Source organism: Copadichromis virginalis, linkage group LG11 (genome assembly GCF_057382275.1).
Source record: "Copadichromis virginalis isolate Kocher_CV1m ecotype Utaka linkage group LG11, C_Virginalis_male_GT1.1, whole genome shotgun sequence".
NCBI classification, from domain to species: Eukaryota; Metazoa; Chordata; class Actinopteri; order Cichliformes; family Cichlidae; genus Copadichromis; species Copadichromis virginalis.
Genome location: NC_140628.1, coordinates 7,852,552 through 7,872,559, shown reverse-complemented (window position 1 = coordinate 7,872,559; position 20,008 = coordinate 7,852,552). Strand labels below are relative to the sequence as shown.

Below are 20,008 nucleotides of genomic sequence, written 5' to 3'. Positions count from 1 at the left end.
GCTGCTGGAAATACTTGGAGCTAAATCAGTCAGAGTGTGATTCAGTGGCTGCCTGTGTGGAGCCGGCACTGAGCTCGTCAGCTTCTCTTCACTGATTGAACAAGAGGCAGAAGGAAGCTGATACACGAAAGGATGTTTGAGCAAATGGTAAAGGACGACTGGCTAAGAGAGAGACGAGGAGACAGCTGCATGTCAGAAAGAGTGATGCTTCTTATATCCTTTAAATAAAATAAACCTGGTTTAAAGGTATCCAAAGTGAGACATCTGACTAAACAAAGGAGGAAGCAGCTGCTGAGTTAAGAGCTAATGCCAAAAGGATTCTGACTGGCTGAGATGCTGGCGATTGGCCTGTGACTCACTAACTGTACCAACTGCTAATAACAAATGGGCACAGAGACACTAAAGAAAGTTGTATCCAAAGGTTTCCAGATGCAAACTAACCAGAAATGTGTTCAGTTCAGAAAATGTCTGCACATCACTACAGTAAGTTTCCTAAAATTGAAAGTTTGCACCTGAAAGGGGCAACCACTGATAAATATTCCCAAAACTGCAAATTTTCTTAATATGTACTAATAAACTTGTGCCACCATGCATATTGCTGACACAAATGAGTAAAAACACTCTTTTTGTAGGAGCTGTAGTTTACCCACTGCAGGGGAATGGAAATTTAAAAGCAAACATGGGTCTACGGGGTAACCCTTTACACAACATTAGTGTCACGACACCAGTAAATGCTGCAGGAAAAGTTTGCAATATTCTTCTTCAGTATCTCTGACAAACATTTAAGCAATGAGCAATCACAGCAAAGAAACAATATAAAATGTCAGATTGAATATTTTTCAGTGCCCTCTATTCTGATGGTGTGTGGTGCTGCTCTCTGTGTGCACTACCTCTTTAAGGATCCTTAACCTTTACTGTGCTTTGATGTTTTGGTAGATATAAAAGTAATTGAGAACACGGTGTGGAGGAAGCTTAAACACTGATTGAGTCCGACATGAGCCGCTTCTAGAAAGTTATAAAATGACCATCGTGATGACCTGCTGACCTTGACCTTTTGAATTATCACTTTGTCTTTAATCTTTAATACACTCAAGTGAAATCACGTCGTGCTTGGTGCAGGAATGGTATTGACAAAATCTTTGTTTTGTTTTTTTTTATTTTGTTTTGTTTTTTGTTTTTTGTTTTTTGGGGGGGGGGGGGGGGTAGGTAGGTCAAAGTGACCTTTCTAATCGGTTGAGCATCAAGTTCAAGTTTACATTTACGGAGGACAAAATGAAATATCCTGAAGACATAACCAAGATATCACATCCCAAACAAAGCTCTCCCACACTGCCTGTAGACCTGTCACACAGTTGCACTCAAAGCAAAGACACAACACATGTGAGGGTGGTGGAAGTGGGTGATATCACAGACGGATGGTAGCATGCTAGAGAGTTTAGCTGCAAACAACTAAAATGTTTAACTTAAATGAAATCTGGTTTGGAATAAAAATGCACTCATTAAGGCAGAACGCTTGTACCAGAGCACCCACAGGTAGCAACAACACACTCAACAGTTTTTCCTTCAACACAAATCCCTCCAAAACACTGCAGAGGGCAAGTGAAAATTAAGCATCTGCCACTCATTTGAATAATTTACAAAGAGATCTGTGCATCTAGTCAGTGTCTCCATAATAGGATTTCAAAAGACTGCAGATACTAGTGTGTTAGCAGTGTGGAGGCACACCGCCAGATACAGCAGTTTAAAGGATTGTGTTCACAGCAAAAAAAAAAAAAAAAATCTTCTTACTCAAAATAAACAGCAGGGCCCTTCAGTTTAATTCATAGCAATTATTAAAAACCAAACAGAAGAAAGCAGTTTGTAACACTGGGTGCCATTTTTAATTATAGATGCTTCTCCAGTATCCATCACCTTCTGGTGAACTGACAGATCACACACTCTTAACTTCATATTCTCATCTTCACCACAAGACAGTAGTGCCAATGTGGAGACATCAAAACAAATTTACCAGAACAAAATGCAACCATGTGCCGCCTCAGACAGAATCAGAGAAACGTCTCTGTAGAATGGCTCTCTGATGAACTGCTGCTTACTCACGTCCATAAACCATCCACATGGAAAACTGCAGGAATCCTACAGATTCAATTATTAAACTTTCAATATTAATAATAGTAATAGCAGCAGCTAACTCCAACTAAATATCTGTATGCTTCACTATATGGAACAATCTGAGATGTAGGGTACTGATGTAAGATTGGTCTGACAAATCACATATGCAGTACATAGCCAAAAAGGCAGCTAAAACAGGCTTCTTTAAAGTTTAGTGAGAAATTCAAAGCAACCCAGTTCACCCAGTAACAGTCTGTGAACCCATAAGACTGCTGCTGGACTGTTGTTAGTGTGTGGGGGCATGGAGGTGTACTAGGCAATCAGGAAGGCACTGTTACAGAGACCATAATACATCGTGTGACATTAGCTGTGCTCGTTGACAGTGACCAAGAGGCTAAATAAATAAATCAGTGTGACTGCATCAGCTATGAGCCAAATTACCCCCTTACACACACTTTCACAATCAGTGCACACCTATCAGACGTTTAGCAGTCCTAAATATTAACTGTAAAGTTTGAAGCCTCACAAGGGAAAATGTAAAATGCCAAAATGAAAACACATCAAAGACCAACATAACCAATGTGGGTCAAACGTTCTGCACCCTTCCCATAATCGAACTCAAGAAGCCTGCACCACAACTCTAATTAGCAATGCAGACTTTGTGCACTCTTTCAAGTGTCGAGGAAAAAGCTGATAACACTGACTACATGATGAGTGCCATTTTTTTTCCTGCAGGCTTTAGAAAGCTGCCTTCAAGCCATGGAGCACAGCTGTTTTCACAGCCTGAGAAGGAGGTCGTCATTAATGAACTTGTGTTGGTGCACACAAAAGGAGGCTCACCCACACATTTTGAAAATAATACCATCTACAAATACAAGTGAACCCACTGTGACAAATGAGTAACAGATAAAGGTTCCACTCCAGGGACAGTGGAGTTGGGAGTCCATCCCAGCACTGGAAGCCACGAGAGCAATGGACTGATTCTTATATAGCGCATTTCTACTCTCCCGGAGTAATAAAAGCGCTCTATACAACATGCCACATTGACCCATTCACACACACTTTCTTCTATACTTAGTGCTTCTAACTACATTCAGACACATTTATTTGACATGCAGACTGGAGGAGCCAGGGATCGAACCACTAACCTGCTCTACCTCCTGAGCTACAGCCACCCCAACTGGTGGCCCCAACTGAGAGCAACTAAGTCAGCGTTGCAGTGGGTTAATATGAGTAGAGTCCATATGTCTGTACATATAGAAGGTCAGTGAAGTAGCCCTCCACGGGAGAGATCAAAGGATCCATGGCTGTTTTGTGTGGAAACAGGATAGTGTGCAACACCATCACTCAGAAGACAGGACCACTTTCTCGAGCGAACACGTCAGTTACACCAGGAGGGAACCTTTTATAAACACTGAAGCGTCACAGGCACTGTCACACACATGCTTTAATATACAACCTAAAACAAAGACTCACATTTGGTGTCTTTCTGCATTCCACAAGTCACATGACTTCGTGTCCTGCAGTGACCCCTTCACTTTAAAATCCAGAATTTTTAATGCACAGCGTGGCAAACAGTTTGTCTGTGCCATTACTTGTTCTACTTTTCAAACTCATGAGGCTTGCAAGCACTATGACAATAGTTCACAGAGTCGCAACTACTGCCTCACTCTGTCAGATGCCAGCATGAACAGACCAATCCACCTCCACACGCGCAGAGAGAGAGAGACAGGTCCCGGAGAGACAAAGAGGAGCCAATTAGCTGCAGACGAGGGAAAACACAGCCGAGCAGGAGGAGAGCATGGAGCTCAAAGAGGTGAGGCCTGCAGGGTGAATGAAAACAAGTTAACTGACATTCAGCTGTGTGTGTGTTTGTCACAGAGATATAGAGCTGGAGGTCAAACAACGACAGGTCCATCCACAGTGGAGGCTGAAAGATGAAAGATGTGTCACAGTAACAAAAGCAAAAGAGGTGGAATAAGAAATCATTATCGATCAGTCTCTCAAGTTTTCGCTGGACTGAATCCCATCCCACCTGCCATAGGCCGAGAGGTGGGGTGCACCCTGGACAGGTCACCAGTCAGTCACAGGGCTAACATAGAGAAACAATCACACACACTCATATTTGCATTTATGGGGAATTTAGAATCACCAGTTAACCTGACCCCACTGACCGCATGACTTTGGTCTGTGGGTGGATGCCAGAGAACCCAGAGAGATAGAGGATTCAAACCCATTACCTTCTTGCTGTTAGGCAACAGTGCTAACCACTGTGCTGTTTCGCAATATCATTTTGCTAAATAAAATATTTCAAAGCAGCAAAAGAGAAATCCTCCAGGTTTCCCGTCTTTGTAATTGTGGCAGCAGGGCTGAATCAGGCTGTTAGAAAAGACGTGACTCTTCCTGTCCAGTTTATTTACAGTTTATTCAGAGAACTACTCCTTCAAATGCGTTCAGTGTTGTTCTTTTTTTTTTTAAATATATAAATTGGTCCCATATCTGATGAGTGCTTCTTTAGTGTTGGGCTGTTTAAGAATGGACCACAAGGTCAGAACTGAGCAACCCCACTGGTTAGGGTAGCACACTTTAAGCTGTAGACAGATCTGAGCTCAAGCTCACAAAACCAAATCATGGTGACATTACACAAACATACAACCAGAAAGACAACAAGCAGTCAAAAATCCAAAACATTGTGATGGGGACACGTGTGCCAAAAACACGAGGGTTTATTGCGCAGCCGTTTCATCACTGCTGTCTGTCACTCTGCTTACACAGAACTGGTATTATGGGACAAAGAAATCTAGCTCTCGGGTGCATATTATATCCCCCACTGAAGTGCCACAGCACATCACAGTGCTACTTGTAAATGTTCGCATGCCCCCATACACAGACACACACACAGATTTCACAGAGAAAAAAAAAGTAGAGCACACAATCATAGATCAAAAAGCACTGGTGGAAGAGAAGCTGTCAGCCTATGTTAATACATCGGTTTCACAGCTCCAGCAGCAGCCAGAGCTCACTGCAGTCACTCCAATGTTCACACACGCAGATACTGGGCCTGATAATCTGTGCTACCACCATCAACTTCCTCTGACTGCAATCTCCCAGTAAAACACTCTGTCAACTTTAATGCATTTTCACACTAACTGCTCTTTCACATTAACGGCTCCATGCAACAGCCTAAAAATCAGGGGCCAGCAACAAAAGCATTCCCTGTCATCTTATTAAATAAATACATGAACATTTGTAAAGTGGGGGTGGCCATAAAGTCAAGTTCACACTAGTGCTCGACCTTTTCCCCCCTCTCCCTTGAACGATAGCTTAAAATGACTCATCCCCACTCTGACTGTTGCGTAATGAAACGGCAGAATTAGTATTATGTAAGCTGAATAAAGGAAATCTTTCATGTGTACGCAGTGGTCAGGATTTCCGGGTGGAAAACAAATTACTGGCACATCAAAAGGTCCAAAATGTTATTAATGACACTCGTTCGGTGTTCGTCCCCTCCTGATGCTGTTTGCCAGCTCATCTGTGCAGCTGTGTGAAGCTGTGACACTGCAGCTGAATCAGGGCACAGTGGCAGCTGGTGATGTTGAAAGAAATTCTCATGTCTTGAAGAGACTGTTCTCAAGGAGTTCACTTTATTAGCACAAAAGTGCTAACAAAGAACCGCTGACATGTCACTGTTCCCGGTCATCTTGCTACGCTGTTCCACAGCAGCACCCAGTCCTTGCCCTGAGACCTCTAGTCGTGGGTAATACCTTACAGTGAGGAGAACTACTCCGTCAATATTTACAACAGAAAAAATAAGGTATGATATAGATATATATAGAGACTGACACTGTAATGTTGATTAAACATACGCTAATCAACAGGAAAGGGCCAGCGTGAGGGAGGAAAAAATGAGCAGCCAACAGGTCTGCACTTTGACAGAACCACATTATATCTTTACATGAGCTGTGGGTTTGATCCACAGTCAGTGCGCTGCAGCAGAGGTGTCACTTAGTATTATTATGTAATCCAATCCAACTTTATTTATATAGCACTTTAAAAACAACAAAGTTGGCCAAAGTGCTTTCCAATAATAAAACAGAGATAGCAGTTAAAAACATACATTAAGCAGACAAAGAAATAAATATATATAACAATAAAATAAATACATAAATGAAAAAGATAAAAGACAGTATATATATTAAATATTAAAACATGAGTAAAATAGACAATAAGTGAATAAAATTAGCAAAATAAAAAGATTAAGAGTGACCTACAGCTGACTAAAACTGACTACAAGCTGACTCTGGTACAACTAAAAAGCCTTTGAAAAAAAGTGTGTTTTTAAAAGAGATTTAAACATTTCAAGTGTTGGAGCCAGCCTAATATTGATGGGCAGTTTATTCCATAATTTGGGGGCCACAACAGCGAAAGCTCGGTCCCCCCAGTGTTTCAGTCTCGACATGGGGACAGCAAGGAGTGACTGGTCAGTTGATCTGAGAGACCTTTGTGGAGTGTATCGTAGAGGTGGGAATCACCATACATCCCACGATACGATATTATTGCAATTTTTAAAAATATTTTGCAATATTCAGATTCTGTACATAAAGGTAAACTTTATCAATATTCATTTTATCTAATATCAAAGTCTCACACTCAGTCTTTCTCTCATTTCAGTCAGTTTTATTGTTGACAAACTGAACGGTTTGTATTACAGTCTAGTCCAACTTAACTGAATGCAACCATCTGGTACAATTATAGCTATTCTGAACTATGCAATTTATGAAAACTATGCAAACTATGCAAAACCATTCAGCAACTGAAGAATTTGAAAGTAAATTAAAACAAAATATAATTTTACATTAAATAAAAAAGTTTTAAACTTAATTAAAATAAAACATGTCTTAAATTAAAATAAGTAAACTATCATGTTTATTGCTGCCATAAAAAAGTTAAACACATTTGGACAGTGAAGGAATGTCAGGATTCTTGCTCAGAAAAAGGATCAACGTGCTCTGAAGTCAGAGCACAAAAACATTTTTTGTAACAAAATATCGATTTCTGCTGTCCCTGTATCGATACATTATTAGCCAACAAAATATCTCGATACTACACAGTATGGATTTTTTCCCCCACCCCTAGTGTATCGGTGTAGAAGGTCTGACAGGTAAGAAGGAGCCAGGCCATTTAAAACTTTAAAAGCAAACAATAAAATGTTAAAATGAATTCTAAAATGGACAGGCAACCAAGGTTAAGTGTAAAGCCAGACACAGGATGAAGAAAAAAAAAAAAGCAGAGCTGCTTGGGACCAAAGCAGGAGCTGTGTCAGCTTGGAAAACAGACTCGTTTAGCTTCATTTCTGGTCATGCTCCTGAGCAGGTGTGCCACAGGCAGCTCCTCCACACACAGCGAAAGGGAACCAGGTGAAGCAAAGATAATGTGTCACTCAAGGTTAACAGGTGTTTTACCTGGAGACAGATGAGCAGTCCAATTGGAGTTTGTAAAAGCAGTCATGTTTGTTTAAAAACAGCAGCAACACAAAGTGACGCTAACCGAGAGTCCTGCCTGGACTCTATAACCTTGTGCCAAATATTTAATTTTTGTTGAACGGGAGGTTTTTGTTCCATTTCTTCTATATATAATTATATTTTATGTACTTTATTTATCCCACAGGGGAAATTCAAAGCATCCATCCATCCATAGATATACAAACTTTGTGAAACTAACAGAATCACACAAAAAATTGAAAAGGTGATGAGATGAAATACTGACTCAGCTTTTTGCCCATGATGGATAAACTACTGGCGTTTATCCACCGGGAAAGAGTCATGTCATCAGGAATCAAGTAAGAAGTGATAAGTGATGACACCAGGGGCCCGTTCTTCGTACGTCGCTCACTACATCCAAGATCAAATGACACATCCAAGACCAAACCATCGCGCTAACCGTGAGCTCGCTAATCCGGTTCCCCGAACACACCTGCTGTTGACGATTAGTACAGCTGGACGCAGTAATGTGAGATCACTGGGTGTCGTAAAAGGGGCTACGCATCGATAGTGGAAACATTGATCGGCAACCCTCTGATTGGTCGGCGAAAATGTCGACGGAGCGCGCTCGGTATTTTTCGGCAGCAGAGCAAGAACTCTTGAGTGAGGGATTTCAGGAGTTTCAGAGTTTAATCAGAACGCAAGGGAACACTGCAAAGGCTGCAAAAGCAAGGAGAGAGGGCTGGCAGAAAGTTGCTGACAAATTAAACTCGTAAGTAATTTAATAATAATAATAACAATAATAATAATAATAATGGATTGGATTGATATAGCGCTTTTCAAGGCACCCAAAGCGCTTTACAATGCCACTATTCAGTCACTCTCACATTCACACACTGGTGGAGGCAGCTACAGTTGTAGCCACAGCTGCCCTGGGGCAGACTGACAGAAGCCAGGCTGCCATATCGCGCCATCGGCCCCTCTGGCCAAGACCAGTAGGCGGTAGGGTAGATTTATTATATTACACTATATTATCCAATATTATATTATATTATATTATAATATGTTATATTATATCCCCTTTCACATTAGAGCCACAACAGGACCCACTAGAACATGGGAACAAGTAAAAGTGAAATATAAGAATATTCTACAGAATGGTAATATTGATCACTTATATTGCTTTTCGTCTCTTGGAAAGAGACCCTGGAATGATCTGTTTGTTTATAACAGCAACCAAGAAAAGGGCAGAGCAAAAAAAAAGACAGGTGGTGGTCCTGCACCCCCTCGTCAACAAGTTGGTTAAGTAAATTATATCCTCACGGGAAAATCGATATCTCTCTATGAGCACACTGTCGCGCTGAGCTAAAGGATCCTGTCTGTCCCGCAATATACGCTGAATTCTGAAAACTCTCCTTATCAATCTTGCACCTTCCGCAATGGGTGTCTCGCGTATACGGACAGGACATGGCTGCGACAGGCTTCCCAAATCCACCTTCGCTTTTATAGCCGTGGTCTCTCATCTTGATTACACAAAGTAATTTGCAATTGCTACTCTGAAATATGAATTACATCTGTAATAATCACATACATGTAATAGAATGTTAATAGTAGATTTCCCTTTTTTAGGAAATGACCTGTATGTATCTGTATGAAATCAATAAAAGGATCAAGTACTGCATTATCTTTAGTTACATTGATGTTATTTATTTATGGTGAAACAGTGGTGGAATATCGCTGTTGCTTTCGTATAAATGAAGCGGACATACCTGCGTGGCCGCGATCTAATCCTGTTTACATAAAGTAAACCTGCTCCCGAGCAGGTTTACGCTTACGGCTCTGTTGCTATGACAGCAAGTCCCGGATGAGCTTCGGGGAACCGAACAATCCAAGATCACGCGAAATCGTCAACAATCAAATCCAGCTAACCTACTTAGCGAGGTACGAAGAACGGGCCCCAGATCAGGAAGCAGACGTGTCTTGCTCATCGCTCTTAAGTGTCAGTGTTTCTACAGATACAGACTAAAATGCAATCCAAGAAGATTCAAATTAAAACTGGCTCAGCAGTATTTCCAAACGCCTTTGTTAGACCTTGTGGATAATACCAGGTGTGTGAACATGAAGGGATTTTTGTCGTGTTGTTTTGAATATATACATTTATTTAAAACATATGAAAATAAAGAGAGAACACCGACTCTTTGCATGGCTCCTCTCAGAGTACTCTGGCTTCCTCCCGCAGTGCAAAGACATGCGTTTTAGCTTAGCTGATCATTCCAAACTGTCCGTAGGTGTGAATGTGGACGGTTGTGCGGCTCTTTGCGTCAGCTCTGTCACAGACCGGTGACCTGTCCAGGATCAACAGCATTACTGGATCCTTTCTAACATGCTATTACAGAAAGAGCAGCTCCTGCTTCCTGAGCAGCGTCTGTGATGACATGGAGTGCTGCTCCATCCTCATTAATGCCATTAAATATGCATTCCCACAATAGATTACCTTTAACAATACAATAAATGTATTCATTTATTTTATTTTTAAATTGCACTCATTGTTGTCCTGTGGTGAATCAGGTCATTATAGTGCACTGATTCAAAGTACAGTAGCAAACCTCTCCCTGACACATTCTGACAGCCATGACTGTGGCTAAATTGATATTTCCTTCATAATGTTGTTTTTCATTACTGCTGTTCCAGTTTCCATCAAAATAGGATTTTAATATTCCATTTCCATCTGCATCATTTCCGTGCAATGCTAAACACTGAGAATGAGAATGACTGGAAGTAGTAGCGTGATGCCTGTAATGAGCTCAACTCTGTGGTAGGCATCATATTACTCTGGTAATGCAGCAACAGGCACAGCCCCAGCATCTACAGCTCATCATTATCAGCTTCATAAAGGTCATATATATTGCATGGCAGTTGCACAGTATTGATTTACATTCAACAATGTGTGTCAGACCCAACTGAAAAAACAAAACAAACACAAAAAAAATAAAATCACAGGTGAAAATTTTGAAATCAGTTCAGCAGTAAATAAAATATGACAATGTGTGTGTGGATTAAAGTCCACGCTTCACAACGTCGCTGTCCCCTCGAGGTCCTGTGTGTGAGCCAGATAGCCTGTCCGGGCCTTCATCTCGCTGCCTGCTACCATCAGCCAGTAGGAAAGAACATTTGCTCCCCTGCCCAAAGAAAGCGCTGGCGCTTGGCAGAGTCAGTGCCACTAAGGAATCAGGTGTCAGTTGGATCAACTCAGTCTGGCAACACAGCTGACCAGAGGCACAAACTGTCATGACCTTAGTGACCGAGCTGAATGCACCGCTAAAGGCACCTCACAGGAGACCACAGGGCTGCTCTCGTGAATCATCAGCCAAAGCCCAGACGTAGCTGCAGTGCTTTGCTGACTGGGACACAATTTTTGTTTTACACAGTGACTTTACTGTCACCTAAACTTGGGGAATGAAAACAGGAAAAGGAAATAAACAATTCTAACTGAGTGGCAGTGGGGGTGAAATAATTTCGTAGAAATTAGTGGAACAAAAAAGCAGCCAGTGTCAATGAAGCCAACCAGGCTAAGTGCAGAATCTGATTTCCGATTCAGTTTCAATGAGGCACTTTTCATTTCGCCTCCCCTGCCTGCCCTGTTTTACATTCTCAATCTTCAAAAGCGCCTCTCCCCCTCAGGAACGTGCAGAAGAGGGGTTAGATCTTTAAAGACAGACATACAGCAGCGCCACAGCCTGGGTCTAATACCTGTTCATTACACAAAACAAAACCTCTTGCTCCCATTCGCAGAGCACCTGGTAATGTGGCCCCAATGATAGCCCACTCTGCAGTTCACACACAGCATCAACTCCGTCCTCCATAAACAGCAAGCCATTTCTTATTATGCCACGTTTGCGGACACGAGGAACAGAACAGCATTTTCACGTTAGACAGAATTCACTGTAATCCCGCTCAGTTTGCTTCTCTTCCTCTATTGATTAACAAGGTCTGCCTCAATTGATTTGCAGAATTCAAACATGGAAATTAATCTTAGAATAATTTAGCCAGTGATGTGAGCACAGCTGGGTATAGAGAATTATTCAATGGCAATGTCTCTACTAAGATATATTTGAATAATGCTGTAAGATTGAAATCAAATAAAATGCTTTTTCCAATCGCCTCTGGGTTGTTTTTTTTCAAGCCATCTGCAATATTATTTCAAATCAAGGCTAGAGGTCCATTCACTCTGTAGCTCATGGGATGATTTCAGCATTACTCATACAGGGCATGTGTTAGGCAACTTTCACCCCTCACCCAGCAGTTACTACTGCAACGACCCCGTCTGCAGATGCAAATCCACGAGCAGCATCCTTGGATTAAAAGTACATCAGTGAGTTTCTTTATAGGCTGTAAAATTGAACTTCTGTTTTACTAAAGCAAGCAAATAATTTTTTTTGCTTACAGCAGCGTGACCGGATAGCGGCATCACCGAAAGTCTTTCAGAGATGAATGAGTTTCCCTGTTATCTAGGGCAAAAATACAATGACTAACATTAACCACCACCTCCTCCTGCCAGTCGAAGCCACCGAGGTGAAATCCCGATCTCAATTAGCTTCCAACATCTTTTTCCTCAAACTGCACATCCCAGCTAGGGCTGCACGCTTTTGCATAAAATGAGAATCACGATTTTTTTTGGCTTAGAATTGAGATCACGATTCTCTCACGATTAACCGTGCAGCCCTAATCCCAGCATTTAAAAGATCTGTGCAAAAGCTGCAACTTCCCTTGGGTGAGAAGTGAAAAACAGCACAAGTTTGGGTATAAGCATATTCACTGTTCTCAACATGTAGCTTCAACTTGAAAAGCAGATCTTCAGACAAATATATCTGGACATCAAGTACCAGCGAACCACAAGGCCCTGATGAATGAAAACTAAAGCAGAACACTTCTCGAAATCGACTGTGATGCAGTCGGTGAGATCGTTTCTCCAGCGATGACTCTCACTCCTGTTGGCCTTGAACTAAAGCATTCACTTGTAATTTTAGTTATGCATCACATCCTGTCAGTATGCACACAGAGGCTCTCCCACTAAGAGCACATAATGTGTTTTGTAAGTTACTTACAGCATTTGTGTTTGTTACTTGCAGCCGATTTCATCTTCTGTCAGTTAAAATATCAAAAAAAAAAAACAAAGCATCTGAAACAGTCACAGTTTTCATTTTATTCTGGGATTATCCACTTCAAGGGTTAGGAAACAAGATTAAACATTTGACTAGACATGCTTCGGTGCTTTCAGTACTGAACAATTTCAGTATTCAGTTTCACTACGAACTACAGTCAGTCAAAAATACGATGAGGTTAAACATTAACCCTCAGTTACCCAAAGAGAGGCATTGAAACAGCCATGACAACGACAACATTTCAAAAAATAAAACTGGATGACTTTGATAGGACGACCTATGAATGGTTTTGATGCCTGCACCGATATCAGAGAACCGGACACCAAGTGACACTAATTCCCTTAAATTGCCCACAAGCTTTAATACAGAGAGATGGCGCTTTAGGAAAAAAGATGACAGGTGGATCAGACGCGCTCTCCTTGCCAGACCTTGCTGCTGTGAGGGAGGTCCAGCTCACAAGCAAGCAACTTTTAGTCCATCAGACAAAGACATAAGTACTAATGAAGCTGGTTTTTCTTCTTTCTGATGCTGCACTGTGCATATTAACGCAGTCCAAACTTAAAGCAGAACTAACCACATACAGGCTGGCTACCTAATGTCAGCCACAGCTCCCTTTCCTGTCAAATCTAATAGCTCGATCTAGAACTTCTGAGGGGAACGCACTATTAGCCAGCCACATCAAAGGGATGCATCAGAGAGAGGGGGCGCGAGCGAGGGAGGTGGAGAACAAACAGGGTTGCGGAGGGTTGATACTCCTCCATTCTTGTTTCAAAGATAAGCTCATGAACAGCAAACAACCTTGCAGTGAGGTCACAGGGCTGTGCAAGACAGAAGTGTCATCAGACAACAATCGCACACGTCTGTAAATCCCGCTCGCTCCTGTTCTCCTGAATGCTGGGCAACCTCAAGGTTTCTTCTATCACACAAGGTGCACATGCAGAGAGGATTCAAACTCTCGCTCTGTTACTTCCTTTATACATTCACGCATGCACACCAGGGATTCCCCTTCAATGCACGCGGTGAGGCAGATTGTGCCACCTGCCTCATTTATTGTAATCACTAATCACATTTTTTAATATAAATAAATGTACTTTACTTAAGGCTGCTGTTCTAATAGCAAAGGGAGAGTGATGGGAGAGTGATAGAACAATAAAGCAGTGCATGAATAAATTTCACTCCATGTCACGCCATGTTACACTTTCAGACAGTGACACACAAACTGAGGGATTCTCACCCAGCCAAAGCTTTCAAGCCTCCTCTTTTATTCAGCAGACAGACATGGAGCTGGCAGTTTAATCCACGCTGCTGGTCTCAGAGTAATCATTAAATGCTTTCAGTGATGCAACGCAGGGTTGGACCAGGCAATCGTCCCTCAGAGTACAAATAAAATACATTGGACCCCCCAAAAAAACCTGGACTATTCCTGGCAGAACCCACGCACACAGTTCAAAATGAAACACAAAAAAGGCATGACAGACGTGTCACGGCTGGTTAGCAGAGAGCCAGCCTGTGAGGGGCTTCACTATGTCCGAGGAAAGTTTTGCAGAATCTCAGAAAGGCACACAAACACGGGAAAAAGTTCAAAGTTTGGCCAGAAGCCCTTCTTTTTTTTAAAAAAAAAACACTCTCTTATATCAAAGTCTTAACTGTGGACTCGGTATCTCAGCCGTCAGCTGCACTAAATGTCTCAGAGTGTAAGGAAGCCCTTTTCGCACCACAGCAGTTTGTACTCAGACCCCACCTGAAAATGAAACTTTAGAAAATGTACTCGTATGGAAAACCAAAGGTGCCCTGCAGAGGCAGGGAGTTTCAGAAGGAGAAACAATGGTTTCCACTGAAAATCGCAACAATATTTTTAAAAGAAAGAAAACTGGGTACATTTTGCTCACTGGAAGCCTTTTACTGTAATATGCATGAGGCACATTGCTGGCACACCAACTATATTAGCCTCCATAACCTGTGCTGGTGCTTATCAGCGGGTAAACAGGACAAATCTGTGTCAGAAGGACCGGAGCCACTACGCTCATTCATGGCCGCTTCTTTCCGTTTTCACCCAGCGTCAGATGAAGCTGTCACTATTGTCCTCGGTCACTCCTCTGACACCCTTCTCCCCACCGCCTGCTCTGATATTGCACTTTTACTAGGAACTACAGTATCAAAGCAGGCGTCACATGACACTAAAAGCCTCACCAAAGTCATTCAGGCTCACCTTTTTCCCCCAAACAGGACAGTGAGGGGGGGAAAGCCGTATAATTTTAAAGCACTGCGTCGGCACAATGGAGCTCTGTCCTAAATGACCGTCTAATAACTGAGCACAATAAGAAGCTGCTTTTTATAAACTGTGCAGGCCGTCATTTTATCATTTTTATTTTCACGAAGGATCGTTACGAAATGTGTCACAGTTAACCTGCCATGTTCTCACAGAAACTTCTTGACAGAACAGGCTAATCTCGGCGAACCGCCTAAACCCGCCAGGGCTGCGGAGAAACTAACTTACCAGGGGTCAAACTCGTGGATGATGCTCTCGAAACGAATGACAGCGAAGAGCCTGGAGCTGAACCCAGCCAGCCAAGCCAGGAACAGGATGGTGAACGACAGCAGGGACTGCCACCCGGCCGGCTGCGACAGGCCGCCGGACAGCCCGCCTCCTCCTCCTGCGCTGTTGCCTCTCTCCGCCACCGCCGTGCTGCTGCGCCCGTTCCCAGAGTACGCCACCCCGGAGTTCAGCGAGGATTTGTGTTTTTCAGAAACCGGGTGATGCTCCGCCATATTCTACGTCAGTCCTGTCGTGGCAAGCAAGCGAAGCGAGCTATCAGTTCTCGCACAGGAAAGAACCCCCCTTTCTTCCTTTTCTCTGCCACGCTCCACTTCCAAACCCACTCGCACCACCTTCCCTGCGGGCCCCGGACCCCCCAAAATCACCGGCTGTATCTCCAAACTTTCTAACCTTACTTCCCACCGACCGCTAAACCAGTTCAATAATCCCAGGGAGTTACATAGCAGCGCGGTTTTGCAGCACACTGGAAATGACACACACACGCGGCTCGAGCAGCTCTTCCTTCCTTCCTTGGAGCTGGATGAAAGGGGGCGGGAGCAGCGCGTGGAACAGGAAGCGCTGTCAGCCTCTCACAACGAGACAGGTACAGCTGAGGAGGACGCGGTTCCAGAAGAAACCCAATCCACGACCAAGCGCATTTGACAGACGGCCAATACGACCAATGATAAAAGAGCAACCTGACCGGTGAAGACGCTCCAGCGTGAGAAGCGAAGTGAAAGATGGTGTTGGAGGGGGGCTGACAGACAGCGGGAAAAGCCTATGGCACGCGGCAGGCTTTCTCTCCAGCCAATGAAATAAATGAATCTCACGGAAAATAGTAAAGAAACTGACAGAACAAGGACCGATGTGCCAGAAGAAGGGCTCTGTGCCAACTTTCTGTGTGGTACAAGCCGGTCTACCCATTCACACCGGAAGTAATGAGCTGTTTCTGATGAAGACATCAAGATGAAAGACAGTTGTGTCAGATCAACCAGTACATGCCGCTACCACTATGTGATAAGGTCTCAGTTACAACTACCGGCTATATTAATGATTAAGTGAAGTGACAGAGACCTCCTATCGCCATAAGCTTATGATTTGACTACACAAAGAGAATAAAAGCAATTTTATATTTCAAAACATTGAAAAATATAGACCTTCAACATGAATGTAAAAGTAATTTTAAATTTTACAAGTTCAAAGAATAATCTTGTCCTTTTAATTAAACAAATTCATACTATGTAACACGGATAAATGGGGGGACTTTAGCAAACCTGAGGTTACATAAAAACGCTTGTGTGGGGCAGGGGTGTCAAACTCCAGTCCTCAAGGGCCGGTGTCCTGAAACGTACATGTGTCCCTGCTGCAACACACCTGAATAAAATTAGTAGGTCATTAGCAAGACTTGACAGCATGCTCCGGTGGCAACCCCTAACTTTACTCAAGTAAATTCAAATAAATGTAAGTTTTTGGAAAAATGTACTTCTAAAAGTACTTTTGTTGCACCATGTTCATTCATTCATGAGGTGCTGTAACATGAATCAAATGTCTGAATTGCCACCTCAGCATGCAGTCAAGTTTTATAGCGTCTTAATGACCTATAGGGTCAATAGCTACCTATGGGGTGGGGGGTTGAATGTTGGGAGGTTAATTAAAGCGCACTTAGTTGAAGCTGGGAGACTCACAATAGGCCCATTTAAATTAAAGCATGTGCATGTGTGTCAAGAGCGTGTTTTTCATAAACTAGCTTGGATATTGGTCTCAAAAATACATTTGGATCTGGATGAGGGGGAAAAATGAAGGAGACTGGTGGTGGTGTGGTGTGTGCTCATAAATAAACACATTTTTTAAATGAATAAAAATCAAGGTTAGTGTTTAAAATCAATACTTTGACAGTTTTAGGGTGATACTGAGAAAGTGTAAAACCATACTGCATGGGGCTGAACTTATTTCTCCACATTTATTTGTGGATTCTATTTGCCTTTATTTTGTTTATTCAAATTCTGTTGCCCAAATGAGCAAAAATCCAAGAGAGAGATTAACAATATTTCTTCCTTGTTTTAGGCATAGAGGACTGTGACTGACTGTGCTTAGTATGTTTATAATTCCAATGGTTTTAAAATACAGCCCAAAACCACGGCAGAACCTCCACCATGTTTCACAGATGGCTGTAGACACACACTCACTGTCTCTTTGCCATACATATCAACATTGATTTGAACCAAAACAATCCTATTTGGATTCATTACTCCATCAGATCTGTTGCCACTGTTTTTCAGTCCAGTTCTTGTATAATTTGGTGCATCTCAGCCTTTTTTCTTTGTTTCCCAGCCATTGAAGAATGGCTTCATGACAGCCACAGAAACCATTTTTCATTGTGCTACCTGCAAAAACAAACGTTACAAATGAATGAATAAATAACCAGTCACAGTGGTATTATATTATTCTGCGGGAGAGGCTCAATATTCAGTTCTGTTCACATTTCTCCTTCAGTCTTGTCTCCACTCTGAAACAAGTCATGTGTCTTGGTGGAGCAGTGAGCCAACAGATCTACAATAGCTGTTTCTCTACCAGGAAACATCTTCACTGGCCTATAAAACAAAGCTGGATCCCTGCAGCAGTTTGGGGAATCTGAGACCATTAAATCCGTGTGTCTTGGATACAAGTTGACAGATAAAGAGATTGTTTTAAAACCAATCCTTACAAAAAGAAAAGCAGAGCAATAGTCCTGAGATGAAAGAGCTGTGCTGCTTTGAGAAGACCTCAAGCTTGATAATTTATCTACTGAGGCAAAGGGAATCTTCCTGAACAAAAAGGCATCTTCGGACCCTGTAATGAGTTTCACCATCACATTTAACAGAGTCAGCTATCTCAAGAAGAATTACGGAAGAGAGAATAAAGACTTAACCCTGAGAGCAGCATGTCTCCCTGTGACAGTCTAGCCATTGTTTCAAGGTTCCTCCACAAATTAACCCTGAGCAGGTCTGAGCATTTGTGTGTTATTGTATCTTTTATATTCAGGTATCTGAAATGTAAATTAGTGATAATTCTGTTAGTTTTTCACAATGTGGGGACTTTATTTCATTTGGAGAACTAAGAAAGGATGGCACAACATTTGAGAGGTGAGGGTTCATTTCAGTTTTATTTAAACTAATCTTACTTTAAGACAGCTGATCATAGTATTTGTGTTGAACAATTATCAACATATTTGCTCAGTCTGGTTCTCAACAGCGTTGCTTTTCTCAAAAGAGAGATTTCCTGTAGATTTTCTGATCCCTGCCTGCTGAGGTCATCCATTAGACCATGAAACATTTCCCCTCTGAGATTGAGAGATACTGGCTAGGTATAGTTGGGCTCACCTCAGTGCATGGCCTGGGCTCCAGAACCAGTACTGGACTTGAAGAAAGCATCTGCAGATGCTTTGTGAGCATTGGCTGTTACGATGCATTTGTCCTCTGCACAACTGCAATGGGAGCTTAGTCTGCATTGATGACAATAAGTCCTGCCCTTTGCCACTGATTGTGTTCATAATTTTTGTGGGCAGAATTTCCAGGTGAAGCCAGTAGGTGGAAGGCCTCCACCTGAGAGTAGAATCGATCTTTTATAATAAAGTCTCTCACAGAAATTACTTCCCTTTTTTTTTTATCAGTTTCACATGCAAATAGTGCACATGCAAATAAGCCGTCGAAGAGATGAGCTAGAAATGTTAATATTGACTTGTACCTTGTATGAGTTCATTCTACTGTAAAGTCTTCTGCAGAATTCAATACAATGCATTAACATGAGTGAAATGTACCAGAGAAATGAGGTAGAAAATTCTAGCCCAGTGATTGTAAAGGCCGTGTGGACTGAGAGTGCAACACAGTGTGTCTTCAATGTGTATAATGCCCTCCATAATGTTTGGGACAAAGACACAAGCTTTGTAGTTTGGCCTCTGTGCACCACCACAGTGGGTTGTAAATCAAACAATCAATATGCGAGTGCAGACTTGCAGCTTTAATTCAAGGGGTTGACAAAAATGTTTTACATGCAATGATTTAAGAATTACAGCCACATTTCTACACCATCTCTCAGTCCCAGAGGTTTAAAATTAGTGACAGTTTCATGGCCAGATGAGCACTGCTCTCTTGTTGTTTAATGACAAATGAAGTGGACATTTTATCTGATGTTGATTTAAAGTGTTACATTTATATTTTATAGCTTTTCACTGTAATTTGATCGTAATTTTAAAGGTGAAACCTAGAAGAGATGTTTGTGTGTAGGAGAGAGGCTGTAATTAGACTGAAAGACTCAAATAAACCTATCAGAGAGAAAACTTTAGAAGTGGCCAAATTCACAATCTGGTACATTCTTTAAAAGAATGAATGCACTGACCAGCTCAGCAGAACCAAAGGGCCCAAAAGACCACAGAAGACAATTAATGTGGATGTTGAATGAATTTCATACCATCTAACCAAGTCAAGAACACTCTTGAGGAAGCAGGTATATAACTGTAATAGTCTATAATCAAGAGGTGTCTTTGTCAATGTTAATACAGAGGGTTTATAACAAGGTGCAAACCCCTGGTTACACCAAGCCTGGGAGGGTCAGTTTAGACTTTGCCAGAAAGAAGAGCTGCACAGGTGTGTAAAAAAAGAAATCTTTGAAGCAAAATTAACCTGTACCAGAATGATGGGAAGAGAAGGAGCTCATGATCCAAAGCATGCACATCATCTGTCTAA

General features: G+C 42.1%; 1 protein-coding gene across 1 annotated transcript in view; it reads right to left on the bottom strand.

Annotated features, from left to right (window-relative positions):
* Positions 1–15,844, bottom strand: part of LOC146698005 (dolichyl-diphosphooligosaccharide--protein glycosyltransferase subunit STT3B-like) — a 75,103-nt gene extending 59,259 nt beyond the window's left edge. The window contains exon 1 of the mRNA XM_085472931.1: positions 15,249–15,844. Within this exon, the coding sequence (XP_085329057.1) occupies positions 15,249–15,520 (272 nt within the window). The 5' untranslated portion in view covers positions 15,521–15,844. The remainder of the gene's footprint in view (positions 1–15,248) is intronic.
* Positions 15,845–20,008: the final 4,164 nt, after the last annotated feature.